The sequence below is a fragment of the Chrysemys picta genome, chromosome 10, assembly GCF_011386835.1.
Source record: "Chrysemys picta bellii isolate R12L10 chromosome 10, ASM1138683v2, whole genome shotgun sequence".
Taxonomy (NCBI): domain Eukaryota; kingdom Metazoa; phylum Chordata; order Testudines; family Emydidae; genus Chrysemys; species Chrysemys picta.
Window position 1 is genome coordinate 20,739,941 of NC_088800.1, and position 16,819 is coordinate 20,756,759.

The 16,819-nt window shown below is 40.6% G+C and overlaps 2 protein-coding genes across 2 annotated transcripts in view; one reads left to right on the forward strand and one right to left on the reverse strand.

Annotated features, from left to right (window-relative positions):
- The window catches only part of MYEF2 (myelin expression factor 2), a 25,306-nt gene continuing 8,487 nt past the window's right edge, over positions 1-16,819 (forward strand). The window contains exons 1-14 of the mRNA XM_005304028.4: positions 1-255; positions 4,291-4,520; positions 5,714-5,766; positions 7,005-7,012; positions 7,122-7,215; positions 8,126-8,317; positions 9,131-9,284; positions 10,317-10,366; positions 10,456-10,519; positions 10,683-10,784; positions 12,021-12,071; positions 12,149-12,220; positions 12,302-12,397; positions 12,558-12,659. Of these exons, the coding sequence (XP_005304085.1) occupies positions 107-255; positions 4,291-4,520; positions 5,714-5,766; positions 7,005-7,012; positions 7,122-7,215; positions 8,126-8,317; positions 9,131-9,284; positions 10,317-10,366; positions 10,456-10,519; positions 10,683-10,784; positions 12,021-12,071; positions 12,149-12,220; positions 12,302-12,397; positions 12,558-12,659 (1,417 nt within the window). The 5' untranslated portion in view covers positions 1-106. The remainder of the gene's footprint in view (positions 256-4,290; positions 4,521-5,713; positions 5,767-7,004; positions 7,013-7,121; positions 7,216-8,125; positions 8,318-9,130; positions 9,285-10,316; positions 10,367-10,455; positions 10,520-10,682; positions 10,785-12,020; positions 12,072-12,148; positions 12,221-12,301; positions 12,398-12,557; positions 12,660-16,819) is intronic.
- Positions 13,949-16,819, reverse strand: part of SLC24A5 (solute carrier family 24 member 5) — a 22,774-nt gene continuing 19,903 nt past the window's right edge. The window contains exon 9 of the mRNA XM_042841844.2: positions 13,949-15,350. Coding sequence (XP_042697778.2) covers positions 15,151-15,350 — 200 coding nt within the window. The 3' untranslated portion in view covers positions 13,949-15,150. The remainder of the gene's footprint in view (positions 15,351-16,819) is intronic.

The following is a 16,819-nucleotide window of genomic DNA, read 5'->3' on the forward strand; positions in this document are numbered from 1 at the left end:
CGGACTTGTTCTCGCGAGAGCTGGCCGGGCCGGCGCGGAGAGGCCAGGGCGCTCAGGGGCCTTTTCAAACCCAGCGGCTGCGGCGGCACAGGAGCTCGGCAAGGAAATGGCGGAGAATGATAAGCCGGAGGCCGCGGCGCCACCGGGGGGAGTGGAGGAGGCCATAGCCGCCCCCGACAACCAGCCTCAGCAGCAGGATGAGGCGGCGGCGGCAACAGCGACCGAGAGCGGCGGCAGCGCCAATGGCGTCAAAATGTGTGTGCGGGGCTGGGCCTGGGCTCCGAGCCGGGGGACAAGCGGGCGGGGGCCAGGCAACGGGGCTACCTGAGCGCGGGGATTCAGCGGGCCGCCTAGGCCGTGGTAGAGAGGCAGCCCGTCCTCTCCTTCCCCCCTCCCTCCGCAAGGCTCCTCCTCCTCCAGGAGTGGAGTGGATGGGGCTACACAGTCCGGGGGAGCCCCCATCACCTGGGAGGGGAAGTAGAGCCCCCCCGCCCCTCCCCGTTAGTGTTAGCCGTTGTGGTGTAGCTTGGGGGCCATGTGTGGAGGAGGGGATAACGAGGAGGTCGGAGGAGGGGGCTAAGAGCAGGGGGAGGGGAGGCTTATGGGGGCTGCCCTGCGATGGGGTGCTGCGCTAGGGGAGGGCTGCTTCCCCCATGCCATTAGCCTCTTCTTGGGAACACGGAGAGCATGGCCCTGCGGCAAGGCAGGAGGCAAGGCAATTGCATGATATTAACGATGGTGAGGTTTCTCGGTGTGATCACTGGGAGTAGTGCGCTTCCTTGCATGGTGGTGTGTCTGCTCGCTGAATCCAAGCCGTGCGTGTAACATAGACCGTAAGTATGTGAGGATTATATGGGTGGGAGTTGATCATTACTCCATGGCAAGCCACAGGTCGCTTTTGAGTAGTGAAACCTTAATGCCTTCAAATACCATAACCTGTTCTGTTTATACAACGCTTTTCTGGAGATGTATTGTAACTTTACATTGCTGCTTTTTTTTGGGGGGGTATCCCTCCATCTGTAAGGCCAGGTTGTCTTAGAACCATGAGTCCTCTTGTGCAGGTGGATAGAGAAAAATCTGTACTTGTAACACATTTTAACACAGGTTTTAAAAATTAACAGCTTTCCTGTAAATTATAGTGGTGCTATTTTAAGATCCAGTAAACCATGACCTGTCAGGGACAGATACCAAATATTATAAGGAAGCTTGGAATTTCAGCTTTCCAATGTAATAAAGCAAATGGATTTTCTAGGGCTGATGGTTCTTGACATCAGACCTTCAAACTGTTACTAGGCTGAACATAGGAAGTCTTTGATCTCAAATCAGTACAACTTTCAGCTCCTCACTTTACCCAATTCACACCCGGGAAGAAAGTATATTTTGTTACAGACTTCTTTTAATACATGGTGTCTGTTTGAAAGCTGTGTTGACATTTGAAATTTTAAAAGTATGGATTGTGGTAAATAAACACACTTGAGGTCAGATTCAGAATAAAAACATTCATAAAAGGAGTGAAGAATGAAGGTATTTTTGACCACACATGATATTTGTGTAGATTATATTTTACATACCTTGGGGTAACCTAGGCCAAGTTTTCCTTTGTTGTGCACCTGGCTCTAAATGCTCACACTCCTGATTTTTGTGGTTTGTATTCTTGGTTTGAGGCCATATGTAGGGCCTTGCATTTTCAAACTGCTGTGCAAACATCAAAATGCAACACAGTGGTAATCACAGTTTTTCATTTTCTTCTGGGAATGTAACAATTATGGTAGTGACTTAACAAAAAACCTGTTACCCTATATTTTTGTTGGTAGAGTTGGGGAGTTGGTTTATTTAGAAAGCAATGCAAGATATGATCCTGGACATCAGGGTTTCATGTACACATAATCCCCCCTCTGTTCCCCCTGCATGTACAGAAAGCATTGTGTTAATTTTAATGTGTGTCAAAAGACAAATTTCAGTCTGTTCAAATTCTCCTGTAACAAGATAATGCTTACGTGAAAGTGGACAGGTGGACTCCAATCCTGCAATTACTTATGCACCTACTTAACCTTACTATGTTGAGTAATAGGACTACTTATGTAGTCCCGGCTCTCCTAGCTCTGGTCAAGTGAAAAAATTCTCTAAGTTAAAAATTTGCATCATCAGGCACTTAGTTGTGGAACATCCTACACTGCCCCTTTGTACCCACCTACTGGTTCGTACGGATGCTTATGAACAGAACCAATAGAAGTTCCTAGAATAACTTCTTCAACAAAATACATTGAATAACTAGAATTCTGAGCTGTACGTATTTTGTTAACTTTCGTATCATGAGAAATCACTTGCATATTAAAGATTTGTAATCTTTTTCTATGGGTTCTTTATACATAAGCTTGGAAGATTTATCTTTTATTTATTTTGTTTTTAAGGTTTATTTTCTGCACAATTTTGGATTTAAATGTTTGCCTCAGTTTGTTTCCTACAGATGCAGTCTTCTAGTTAAAATTTAATTACTAGTAATATCTGGAATCAGAAATAAAAATCAGTTTAATTGTGTTTCTTGTTCTTATTTAAGCATTATGCAGTATGCTAATAATAAATGCTGTTGATTGTAATCAAAGTTTAGAATCGTGTTATTGTTCCTACTCAGCTTTGGCCCCAGCACATGTTGATGCATACTACATTGGGTCAATCTAACTATCAAGTGATTGACCACAGAATGAACAAACAAAAAATCCCTTTACGTAAAATTTGATTAATAACAAAAATTCTTGCTGTTTTGGGGATCTGGGTCAAGAAGTCAAATATAAACACTTACACAACAATAAAAAAGTGCTAGCTGCTCTACAGACAAGTACAGTATGAAGACAAAATCCCTGGCCTTAATTAGCTAATTTATAACTGATGTCCCTGTATTGCTTAATTTCATTACTTCCATGGGAATTCTGTACTGATTGACTTTTTCTGACTGAATGGATTCCCCACTAAAGTGAGATAATGAAGTTCATAGCTCTTAAAGTTGTCATTTCAGTTGGTCTCCAGACCGCAAAGGTAATGCTGCTTTGAATCCCGTTTGGAAGGTTTTCTCTGTAGTCAAGGAAGAAACTATTTAAAGTGATAGCTCATATTTTACAGAAAACATTGCCTCTCCTTTAGGATGCACAGAAGTTCTGCATCTATGGATTTCTATATTCCTTATGAATGCTCAGGTGATGAGATTGTTTTGCTATATGTAAAATATGAAAATACCTACATATGCTTGTTTTTTGGATATAATCTCTTTGGCTATAATAGCTTTTTTGGATATAAACTTTGAGGTAATCTCTCAACTAACTTGATTATTACATATTTTGGCTACAAAGCCCATTTCACACCAGTGCTTTCTAATTCTAAGAAAAGTAATTGCTTCAGAGTCATGCTCTGAATTCCTAAAATGGAGTTTGGCATTGTGAATGGATAATAAATGGGACCACACTGTAGAACTTTTCATTTACTTAGCGCAACAGTAATAAATTGACTATTGCACACTCAGGATATGCAGGTTGATTACATTTGAAGGTGTAGTTTTCATGAAGAGAATCTTGGTTCCTAATTTCATAATTCTTCAATAAACACAAACCAAACAGTCCAGCGATGAACTGTATGTATAGAACTGAAATGTGTATTTTAGGTCATTTCAGCTACACTCTGAAAGTGTCAAAATGTTATGTAAAATTTTAGGTCCTGCAAGCCTGTTGAAACAAATACAGCTTGTGAGGCGTTCTGAAGATACTGTTTTGCTCATGTAATAAGTTAAGCAAGAGGGTTCCAAATCCACCTTTTCTGCAATCTTGTAACACTTAGATATGAGAGGAATATTGCGTAATCACAACTGATGTTTTATGCAAAGACCTTTCAGTACACTATTTAAAACTCCTAAGTCTCAAGGCTTGTAATAACTAGAATGATACATCTCAGTTACAGAAGTTTTTAATAATCAGTTTCTTTATAACACCACCTTGCTGGAATTTGACAGGCATATTAGTAGAGAAGTACAACTTAACTAGACTTCCTTACTGTGATTACAATGGAACAGTGTGGCCTTTCGTTGCAAACTTTAACTTCTTATTTTGTTGCCAAATAAAACAATGTGTTCATGAAATGAGACTGTTTAAAATGAAATAATTCTTAAAATATCTTGGGAACTAGGGAGTTCTGAATGGTAGTTGCAAAGCTGATAGCATGCAAAATGTGGGATTTGCCCTATTAATGTAGAATTGTACCATTATCTCAAAGCAAAACTAATCTGTCTGCCTCTTGAAAATATAGGGATAATGATGAGGCAGCAAAGGAAGAGAAAGCACCTGTGAAGGAAAAGTATGTTCCAAAACCGAAGGCAATTCCATCTCTTGGAAACAAGAATAGATTCCATCCCTATTCAAAGGACAAGAATTCAGGCACTGGAGAAAAGAAGACTATTAACCGTAACAGAGTTTTCATTAGCAACATCCCATATGACATGAAATGGCAAGCTATTAAAGATCTTATGAGAGAAAAAGGTAACTTACTCCTGATAACCCACTTCATATAGGAAGGGGAGGAACTTAAAATATTTTTGTCCTTTGAGCCACACAGATTTGACTTGCTTTTTTTTTTTTTTTTTTTTTGGGCCTTTACTCGATACGTCTATCTTTTCCCCCACTCTTTCATTTGAGACAACTGCATTGCAAGGGTAGTATGGGAAAATGAAGTGTTTACAATCTTGCCATTTTAGTGTGACAGTAGAGAGCCAACAGCATATGCATGCCCTCATGACTTTTTAAAGAGATTGTGTTTTGTCTAGTTGTAGTCTTTGTAGATTTTTAAAGGGCTATTGTATTTAAGCAATACACTTAGTGTGTATTTCAAAAGATGTTTTGTATTTCCTTGGTGGAATCTGGCTGTGGAATTAACTTTGTCTGCATTGTCACTACTGCCATGACTGACTGTCTGGAGATCTATATTAAAAGTGTGTTACTGCTGTTGCAGTTTTGATAGAGTAATCTGAACACCCCAAATGTTTTACTCTGGACAGTTTGGGGGAAAATAACTCTAATAAGAATTCTGTAAAAAGTTAGATGTTATTTTTCTTGAAAATATTGATTCTTTAAAAGTAATGCAAAGCACACTTGGCTTCTAGGCTGTTAAATAATGCCAAAAACTTTTTGTAACTTTGCTTGGTGTATCTGTTGTAAGGTGACATGACTATTTGATTGGTTTTATTCACCGAAACTTTAGAAAGTGTGTGGCTTGCTGTGAAATATTTGACTTGTAAATTTGGTTATTATATTGAAGGCAAACTCTTATGATTGAAGACATTCAGGTAGAAAGTCACCTTAAAACAGCTGTTGTGAGTAGGATGACAAATGTCACTGAAAAGTGCTAATGTTGATGTTCTAATTTGATAGGTTAAGGGACCAAGTGTGTATCTGAATTTGTTCACCAACTATATCATACTGGCCAAAATATGATCTGTAGTATGAATTAGGTTAAATATAGTTGTTTGTATAGCTCTTGAGAATGTGGCTGCTGCATATTTCTGAAAATTAGCTAAATTATATAGCCATTGACAGGAGGTATGTTGGTCTGGTTTTGATTGTTGGTGAATAATAGGTGCTTCTCTGTAGAGTTGTGCACAGGGGCACAGTAAAGCAAGATATTGGTGTTTAAATGCATTGTCTCTTGGTATTTTCCCTTTGTATGTCTTATGTAGTTGGTGAGGTTACATACGTGGAGCTGTTTAAGGATGCTGAAGGAAAATCAAGGGTAAGTGCCGTGGGCAACAATCTGCTAGAGGCTTAAAAGTTCCTCAGCAGTTTTATTTTTGTATAATACCTGTACCAGTTTTTGGAAAGTAAGTTTCATTTTTATTTTATTATGATAGACTTGAGGCTTCTGTATTAGAATCAGTCTGACACTTTCATGTAAATCAAACTAGCTGGCTGTAAGGGTCGAGTTTATTTTATAAAAGTCAACAAATGGCATTTACTTAATTCTTCTAAGGTAATACTTTTCAGCCAACACTTTAATTTAGGATTTTTGTTGTGTTCTAGATCTGTTTTATGTAAAGGACTTTAAAAAAAACCTACTGAACTGACAAATTTTGCAAGTGTAATATTTTTATTTGAGTCCAATAAGTATAAAAATGTATAGACTATACTGTTTGAAGAATCTAATTTGAGAGTTTACAGGACTAGTGCGCTGAACACTTTGGTTTACTGAATTTGCCTGTTTTTTAAACTGAATGGAAGGAGGTGGTTGGCAGCCAAGAGAATGCCAGCAATGAGGCACTTAGAGTGAAGAATGTTAAAGCTCCTTTGTCTTTTTTCAGTCAAAAGTTTGAACTATAATAGATCTGAACCTGCTGTATGAACTGAGAAATGCAGGTTTGATTCTAACTAAGCAGGAATAATTGTTGTAAATGATTTCCCTAACATTTGTAAAACAAAATGGTGTGTTTTCAGTTTAGTCTCTGCATTACTGCTCACTTAAAGCAGTCCTAAACTAGTTGCTTTATTTAAATGGGTTTTGGTGCAGTCGATAATTTACTTTCATGAAAAGTAACTTAACTTTTTAACGTAATTCTGAAAGGTACACAAAATCCTTGTATATTGTATGTATATGGAATTTAATTTTGTACTCAAATTTTGTACTGAGTGTGCTGATCACATTCTTTTAACTGTCCTTATATCGATCTGTGTGGCATTTTTCTATAGTCCAATTCTGGTTTGGCTCAAAGAGAATAAAATGGAGTTTAGAATATTGTCTTTTGCTTTTTAATTGTAATATCCACTGAAGTATGTTTGTTCAAAAGACACTAGGTGAAATTTAAATTTTGGCTATCAGTAAAAAGCATGTGTTTATAAATTCTGGAGTTGAAATTTAACGAACAGTTATTTAACAATAATATGGAATCTTAAAATTTACGTTTACTGACTCACTCCTTTTTTTTTTTTCCTCCCCCCCCCCTTACATGTGTTCACAAATCTTCATCATGGATGTAGGGTTGTGGGTAAGTTTTTGTTTGTGTGTGTGCGGAAAGACACTACCGTACAAAGATTCTGCTAACTTTTTAAAATTAACTTTACTTTAATACTCTAAATATTTTGTTCCTTCTTAAGTGTGGTTGAATTCAAAGATGAAGAATTCGTAAAGAAAGCATTAGAAACTATGAACAAATATGACCTTAGTGGAAGACCCCTGAACATTAAAGAGGTATGAATGTTACTTTGTTTTAGCTTGAATTGATTAAATCTTTTCTAGGAACACTTGAAGTGGCTTTACACTAACATTAGGTGGTCTATTAGCTATACATATCTTCTGCTTTCTATAGTGGAGAGGCCTCTTATGTTTCCTTAGACAGCCAGGCGCCTGTTGGTCCCCTAGCATTGTGCCTTCTGTGAGCTAATGTGACAAAATCATGATGTATCCTAAAGACTGTAGTATGCCAAAATAAACAAATGCCATTTATTTATTTTTTTATTTTTTTAAATGGTCGATACCTCCTAACTTCCTACCACTTCCCTCTTTCATCCCAGGCTATTACTTTCAGTTTTTATACTTTTATCAAAATATGACTCTTAACTCTAGTCTGCCAGTCAGATTGTTCCGACTATTTTGTAGTGGGATGGGGGTGGAAATAGGGTGATTGTGCAAATTGAGATCTCAAATAAGTGTTAAAATTCTCAATGTAATATATAGTGTTGGGTCCTATAATAGTTCTTTGGAATGTTCTGCTACATTTTTAATCATGGAATTAACAAATAAAATAAAGTTCATTGAATTAACTCAGTGCTTGGAAGAAGGTACTAGACTGACAGCCCATTAGATTGAAATCTTTTCTACTTGTCCATAGGCTAGGTACAGCATGTGAAGTGGCAGTGCACGCTTCCTCCACAAGTGCTTTGCCAATATGCCTCAACCCTCATCTGAAAGGACCCACCTCTAGAGGTGAGGGAATTAGGTCTCCATGCTAATTAAGTGCTTGATCCCTCTGCTGATGCTGACAAGGATATTAGTTGATTTTGATGGATTTTTGTGGAATTTTAAAATAGTTCTCTTTTTTGTTCAACTGTCAATCCTGCTGTTGATGAATATGTTAGCTTTACTTTTAAATGTGTTCTAGGATCCTGATGGTGAACATGCTCGCAGGGCATTGCAGCGTGTGGGAGGACCATTCCCAGGAGGACATGGACCTGATATGGCACCTGGATTGATGAATTTACCCCCTTCAATTCTCAATAATCCAAACATTCCTCCTGAGATTATTAGTAATTTGCAGGCTGGCAGGCTTGGGTCCACTATTTTTGTTGCTAATGTAAGTTTAAACACATATTTAAAAATGTTAATGTCTAGTCTATCTTAAAAAATCTTTATGTTCAGTAGTACCAATCTCTGTGAATGATACAAGAGAATCCACTCTGTCTCTTCACTTTAAAAAGAAATGCATATGAATTTTAAGGTCTGGTATTTCTTTCCTGAAACTGAAGAGAGAGTGCATGCATGAGTCCAGATTTGGGTGTAAAAACGAAATACGTTAAATGGATTTTAAGGAGCAGCAGACTACTACTAGTAGGTCTCTTTGAAGGTCTTCACTCTGCTGTAGTCCTTCCTTGCAATTTTTTAAAATAGTATTTACAGATAGGTTTATTTCCAGTAAATAACTTTGGCTTTTCTTTACAACTGAGTGTATCTGTTGTCATGTGTATCCACCTTGTGCAGAGAATCTTGCCAGTTATTCTGCATTAACACAAACTCTATTTTACATTATTATTTCAATGCGATCGTTTATTTTGATTTTTTACTAGCTCAGAATTTGCACAAATTTAAGAAATACTAGAACTAGTTTCTCTTTAAATGCAAACTGGTACTTAAGAGAATGCAGGTACTGCAAAAAAAATTCCCTTCCTAATCAGCATGTTAAAAGTTGAGGAGGAGGGGAGCATACAGAAGTGACATAAATTCATCACTTTTAAAGAGATTTAACTTGTTAGACTCACTGTGGTGGACATGTGCTATAAAAATGTATTGTTTTTAGGAGTTTAAAAAGTTACTATGCTGTAAAATGTCTTCTAAATTATTTAATGAGAAGAGATAAATGTATTGGAATTGTGTAATTTTGTATATTCAGCTTGACTTTAAAGTTGGCTGGAAAAAACTAAAGGAGGTGTTCAGCATTGCTGGAACTGTAAAACGTGCAGATATCAAAGAAGACAAGGATGGCAAGAGTCGAGGAATGGGAACAGTCACTTTTGAACAAGCAATTGAAGCAGTTCAGGCAATATGTATCCTTTATTTTTTTTGAGAATTAGTTATCTGGTTAAAGGAGCAATTTGTTAAATGTGGATTCAGTTTGTGTTGAATGGTATATGAGTGTATGTGATTGATTTAAAGCTACACTATATCCATTTGCATTGTAGCTGGTTTGTGTGCATGCTAAACTTCAGTTTCTGTGTACATGAAGACCTTGAATGCACTTCACAAAACAGCTTAGGTGCCTAAACTCCAGTATTAGGCACGTAAGTCCCCATGCATGGCGCCACTGAAGTCCACGCAACTCCTTCTAGGTTTTAGACCTTGGGGCATGTCCAATTCTACTCTAGGCATCCAGGTGCCTAAGTCCCAGCGCAATTCATGAACCAGGGGAAGATAAGAATTCGTTGGCTTGTGTGGCTTGGGGCAGCCTCTGGGCACACGCACCAGATCAGGTCCCATTCAAAATCCAGGTGGTGTTGCTGGTGCCTACCTTATAACTGTTAGCTCAGTGGTTAGAGCACTCTGCTGGGATGTGGGAAAACCAGGTACAATTCTCATCTCTCCCACCACCTCTTTGGGAGAGAGGGTTTGAACAGAAAATGCTCTAACCCCTGAGCTATGGGATATTCTGATGTGGGGCTTCCTCAGCTTCTCTTGTTGAAGCCATTCTATAGTGGATGAATGATGAAAGAATGGAGCAGGGAGACTGTACCAGGTTTTGCAAACTTCCGAGGTGGGTGCTCTAACCACTGGAATTCAGAAACCTTCTCTTTCTCTTGCCCAGTGACTGTTCAAATGCAGATAAACACTTAAATAATCACGGGGCTGGAGAGAGAGGGTGACTCTGCAGTCCAGTAGTTAAGGTTGAAAAAGGAGCTGATTTGTTCAGTGATTGTCTATAACTGTCATTCTAACTAGCTGATCTTCTTGATTGGAGAAGGGGGGAGGAAACCACTAAGAAGGGTGAGGGAGGTGGGTAAGCTAAATTATAAAAATGAGTCTTTAAAACTAGTTAGGCTGCCTTCAGTATTCAGATCAAACTTCTTTGACTTGGTCTTCAGCTATGTTCAATGGACAGTTCCTGTTCGATAGACCCATGCATGTAAAAATGGTGAGTTGTCTGCCCGTTCCCTTGTACCTTAATTTTAGCTAAGCTAAAATGTAGTGAAATCTCTCCTAATAATACTCATTTCACAACAGGATGACAAATCAATTCCTCATGAAGACTTCCGTGTGGTGGAAAACAAGACGACACAGTTACCTCGTGAGTATGGGCTATAATCTTTCTTACTCCTTGAACTTCATATGTTATGACGTTTGGAACTGTATTATGTCTGCACCAGAAGACATGAATGATGTTTGTAGGGTCTCATTGTGGCAACAGAAATCCTGACTCCTGATGGTGATACTTACTGTGGTTTTCAAAGGTGGCCTTGGAGGTATTGGGATGGGACTTGGACCAGGAGGACAGCCCATCAGCGCAACCCAATTGAGCATGGGTGGTGGAATGGGGAATATGGGTCCAGGAGGTGAGGATATTTTTATTTCTTTTCTATATAATGTTAATGGTTCTTGGTCTTGCATCAGGAAAAGTTGTCTGCTCTAACAAAGTAAACCTTGAATAGTGTGAATTTGATTAATTGACTTACATAAATTACTCCTAGGGGAATTCTGCACAATACAGTATTTGCGCAAAATTAATGTTCTGTGCAAAATTTCCTTTTAACCCCTCAGAAATGGGCTGCAGAGGTGCTGATGGCCACTTGGGGCCACTGGACCCAGCAGAGCCCAGCTTGCAAATAGAAGACACTCCAAGGGGAAGCAGGAGGGAGTTGAAGGGTTCCTGGCAGCTGCAGTTCCTGGCATGCCCTGGAGCAGGGGTGACCAACTTGAGCCTAAGAAGGAGCCAGAATTTACCAATATACATTGCCAAAGAGCCACAGTAATATGTCAGCAGCCCCCCATCAGCTCCCTCCCCCCCCCGCTCCCAATGCCTCCCATCTACTGGCTGCCCTGCCAATTAGCACCTCCCCCTTCCTCCCGTGCACACCTGTTTTGTGGTGTGCACGAAGCTCTGGGGGTGGCGGGCACAGCAGGCTCAGGGGAGGGGAAGGGGTGGAGTGGGGGTGGGGGTGGAGGGCATGGCAGGCTCAGGGAAGGGGCCAGGAAGGGGTGGAGTGGGGGCAGAGCCAGGGGTTGAGCAGTGAGCACCCCCTGGCACATTAAAAGTTGTCGCCGGCAGCTCCAGCCCTGGAGCTGCATATTCACTTCTGAAGAGCCACATGTGGCTCTGGAGCCACAGGTTGGTCACCCCTGCCCTGGAGGAAGGAGGCGGCATGCAGGAAACTCCGTACGAGCCCTGGACCCAGCATCAGGCTGTTTCTCCCTCTGAATCCCTGGGCTCTGGGAGGATAGGGGGCATGAGTGTCTGAGGTGGAGCTGGGCCCTGGAGGGAGTGTGGGGGTGTCTGGCCCTCAGGCGGGACTCGAGGAGGGGGTCAGAGAAACAACAAGTGGTTGTTGTAGGGGCTTCTTTAATTCCTGGGGGAATTTTTTTTTGTCTTTATTATTAGACATAATTGCTGACAGTATTTTGAAATTAATTACCCAAATAATTGAAATTGGTGGTGTTTTGATAAAATATGCAGAATTTTAAATTTTTTTGGTGCAGAATTCCCCCAGGAATAATAATAATAGAAATGTTTCAGAGTAGAAATAGAGATCTTTTTCTGTGTTCTAAACTATATGTATAACTTTTGGTTGAAGGTATGGGAATGGATGGCCCAGGCTTTGGAGGAATGAACAGAATGGGAGGAGGTATATGTATTTTTTTATTTCTTTTCTGTTAACTTCTTTAAAATATAGTATAGAAAACATTTTTCCTTATTGCATAGGTATCGGTGGATTTGGTGGAATGAAAGGAATGACTAACATGGGAGGATTTGGCGGAGTCAGCAGAATGGGAGGTGGGTGAACTTTCTCTCTCTCTCTCCCCCTCTACTTTTAATCCATTATTGTTGTTAAAACTCTTGTTTTTCTTTACATAGGGATGGGGAGTGTAGATGACTTCAGAGGAAATATGGGCAGTGGAATGAGTGGGGGCATAGGAACCGGCATGGGAGGCATGGCAACTGGCATGGGAGGTAAGTTAGCAAACTTAAATGTGAGCTCTTCAGAATTGTGCTTTAAACTACTTTCCCTTTACATGAGCAGTCATGAAATATGTAATTTATGAACATCTTATGTTGAAAATATAACAGAAAATCTATTGCAACTTGTGTTTGTTTGTTGGTATATTCTCAGCAGAAATGTTCCGTGGTGGAATGGGAGGAAGTATGGACAGAGATTTTGGTCGGAGTGACATGGCAATGAACCGGGGCTTTGGAGATTCGTTTGGAAGAATGGGTATGGTAATTCTGTCAAACTTGAGTTCCTCCTGAGCAATCACAATGTGTTGCAAGTACTTTATTTCTTTTGACAAGTAAACCGACTAGTAAATCTATCTATCTGCTCTTCACCTTCAACCTCAGTCTCCAAAGAGCATTTTGGTAGGTGCTGCAATGAGGATAAAATTTAGATCTTTACATAGATGGAAGTATGGTGGCCCTGTCCAAAATAAATAAAATATATATATATATAATTTTTTTTAAATGGGGGAATGTTTAAAGAGAATATTTTAAGTTAACAGAGCTAGTAACTTTGAGTATTTGAATAATTGAAATTCTAGGACACCTTTCTGGAAACTGCATACCAGCTGTTCAAATATTTGTCTTGCAATTTCTGTGGCCCTGTCTCATTATTGCACACTAGACAGGTTATCCTTCCCGTTTATGTAAATTGGATAGGAGGCATCCAACAGTGAAATGTACTGTCTTTGTCTCCTCCCCTTCTTCCTTGCACAGGCCCAGTCTGCTTCCTTTCCTTTTTTGATGCAAGTCATACTCCTGGGGGAGTTCTGCACCAAAAAATTAAAAATACTGAGCACAATATTTTAAAATTCTGAAAATTTTATTTGTCAAAATAACACTACATAATAACAGCAGTTTGTTATTTTGGTAATTTATTTCAAAATACCTGTCAGCAAGTATGTCTGTAACAATACAGACACAAAAATTCCCCCAGGAGTAAAGAGTTAAAGAGACCCCCATGACAACCCAGTTCCTGTTTCTCTGCCCCTTTCTCCCCTCACCCAGAGCCCAGCTGGGGGGGCCCAGACACCCACAACCCCTTCCCCCCCCTCCCCAAGCCAGCCACTGTGCTCCCCCAGCCAGTATACCCAAACCCCCTTCTCCCCCCTTGCCCAGATCCCATGCCCTCTTCTCTCCCCTTCCCCTCCCCCCCACCCCCTCCCCAGCCCAGCCAAGCTCCCATCTCTCCCTCCCCCAGGGCATGCTGGGAACTGTAGCTGCCGGGAATCCTCTAGCTCCCTCCCCCACCCCCCGGCAGTGTCTTCTATGTGTGAGTTTGGCTCTGCTGGGTCCAGCGACCGCTAGTTGTGGCCCTCAGCACTGCAGTCCATTTCTGTGGGGGCAAGGAAATTCTGCGTGCACGTTAATTTCTGAAAAATTCTGCATTGCACAGTGGTGCAGAATGACCCCGGGGTAAAGACAGCTCAGGAGGTTGTGCTGATATTTTCTCCACTTTTAGGTCACAATGTCCTGTGCAAGGATGTTGCACGTTTTTGACTGAGCAGGTTTCATTACTCTCTTGGCTTCACTTGCTCATTTAGGACAAAAAATATTCTGCAGAAGTAGAGCCTAGGTTGACCAGAAGTGCAAGGATGAGCCTGGATCCTGACTAAATGTAGCTATTTACTTCCTTCCTTTTGTGGTGGACATGCTAAAGAGATTGACTTTCTTTTCTGTTAACTCCACCCTGCAAAGGTGAAGAATAGCATGAGGTTGACTCATAAAACCTTCATGATATGTGGATGCCTCATTGGAAGAGGCAGAAGGGACTAGTTTAGGTTGCCACCATAAAGGCTGCTTGTAAAACAGTTTTTTCCCTGAAGGAGATTCAGGCATGATTACCAATTTTAATTAGAAAATCCCCATTTAGACAGGTGCTTAAGTCAAATTAGAGAATCATTCTTTACGCAAGTCAGTCTGGAAGCTCTGCTTCTTCCGGCCTGTGAATGGCTTCTACTCTTCATACATTCTCTGTTTGGGGTGGGGCATCTTCAAGGATTGGGTCCACATCACAGAAGACCAGTGGGTCCTCTTGACTATCTTGAATTTCTGAGTTGCCTCCCTGTCTCACAAGATGATTCAGTCTTTTCTTCAGGGGCAGAAAAGAAGATTCTTAGCAAATCGTTTTATCATCTTTGCACAATCTGGTTAATTTGCCCCTTTCCAGAAGACATCAGATTTTCTGGTATCTGTTTTAGACTGTTTCCCATCTTTTAAGATGGCAGGAAGTCTTTGCCCCATCTTGGATTTAAAGTGGCTGAACAGTTCCTTGGAAGTGAAGACATTCAGAATAGAATATATTTAGGGTGATAGTGGCTGCTATGTATTTGTAGACCAAATTTCTCAGTTGAAAACACAAACTTAGTTCTGACTGCAGATGTTTTACACCGGGGGTAGGCAACCTATGGCACGCGTGCCAAAGGCGGCACGCGAGATGATTTTTTCAGTGGCACTCACACTGCCCGGGTCCTGGCCACCAGTCCTGGGGACTCTGCGTTTTAATTTAATTTTAAATGAAGCTGCTTAAACATTTTGAAAACCTTATTTACTTTACATACAACAATAGTTTAGTTACATATTATAGACTTCTAGAAAGAGACCTTCTAAAAACATTAAAATGTATTACTGGCACGCGAAACCTTAAATTAGAGTGAATAAATGAAGACTCAGCACACCACTTCTGAAAGGTTGCCGACCCCTGTTTTACACTAATACCAGATTATTTTTTTTCCTTGTGTATTGATGATGCATCTTGGTCTTGCAGAGGCTGGTATTAAGTCTGTGCATTTTAATACTGTTGTGAGGAATTGGATGCGGGAGTTCTGCATGCAATAGACGGGAGCAGGCTTCAGCCAAGTAGAGTGCAAAACAGCAGGGCTCTGCCATATACTTGCATTCTCTGGTGCTGCTGTAACAGAACAAGACAGTACATACTTAAAGGTGAAAGTGTCCTGGGCTGATTTGTATCTACAAAGTCTATATCCTGGCTTCCTGTGGTCATTACTGTTTAGGGAATCACTGAGCAGGATAGCAGTGTCAGAGAATGGAAGTAATTGGAAGTTACCAGATATCTGCTTCTCTTGATTGTGTTTTGGCATTGCGTTTGTATTTAGTGACAACTTGATAGAATCCCAGAGGACCTATAACTTTTTTCCTTTTGCTAGATAAACTATTACGACTTTACATCATAACTATTGGTTTATGCTGTGCTTAGCTGAGGAAGACCCTACTGTCCTCCTATCCCAATATCTAGGCTGATGCCTTCTTACTTAAGGAAAATGGGCCACTGGTGCATCGAAGAGGGGCTTCACAGCTTTAATGTACCCAAGAGACTGTATTGGTCATTTTAAGGGGCATTGTTTGAAGTAAAAGGCTCTCCCCTCTTCCTTGCCTACAATATCAAGAAAATCTATGACTCTAGAACAAGATCTATGAGATGACTAGCTTATTTAGAAGTTTGTGTATCAAAATGGCTGTGGCCAGAGTGGAGATGTTCTTGAATCTAGGCCTCTTCGTTAATGAGAGGCGCTTGGCAGAAGATTTCTTGCTCCTAACAAATGCTTGGAGATTAGTATTCCCTTCAGAGAATCACTTTGAGGATAAAATCTGATTGCCCAATTAGCATGGTAGATTTCTCCAGCAATCTGAGCTCTGCTGATGTTGTTTGACGTTACTGTATCCTGCTGGGATTTAGTACCCTGGTTTCAAACTCTGCAAACAGTTCCTTATCATAGAGGACACTTTCAATCAAAGCAATAAGTATGAACTAGTCTTTCCCCTACAGTCACAAAATGTGTTGCATTGTGATGAAACAATGAAAAGGATGCCCCTGCAGGACCCGAACGCAAGCTTTTTGGGTTTGGGGATCCGGTCTAAGCATCCATCTGACCCAAGGAAATATTGTACTTCAGAGAGAGAGAGCTTTTGATCCCCACCTGCTGGAGCGCTGAAAAGCCCAGCTTGCATTGAACAAACAGTATTCTAGCCAGAATCAGCACATTATTCTGAGGTCAGGTAACACTGGTGTGGCAAAGGGGGAAACAAACTCTTCCTCTGAGAGACCATCGTTCTACTCAGGTTTGCAGAGAACAATCATCTTTCCGTTTGAACTGCTGAGCCAACCAGTCTGTCATCAGGTTCATTATGCAGAAAATATATCCACCCTGGGGAACAGTTTCAGAAATTGGGTATTCAGAGTGTGTGCAGTCTGGTCAAGTCAGTCACTGACTTTCTGTGGCAAAAAACACCAGACCAGATAAACAAAAAACCCAGAATGTGAAAGGTTCTCCAGCAGATAAAGTAGCATGGGCAACATGAAGTTTCAGTGTTCTTCCTTCTAGCCCATACCATGCACACTCTTGTTTCCTTTCATGTGAA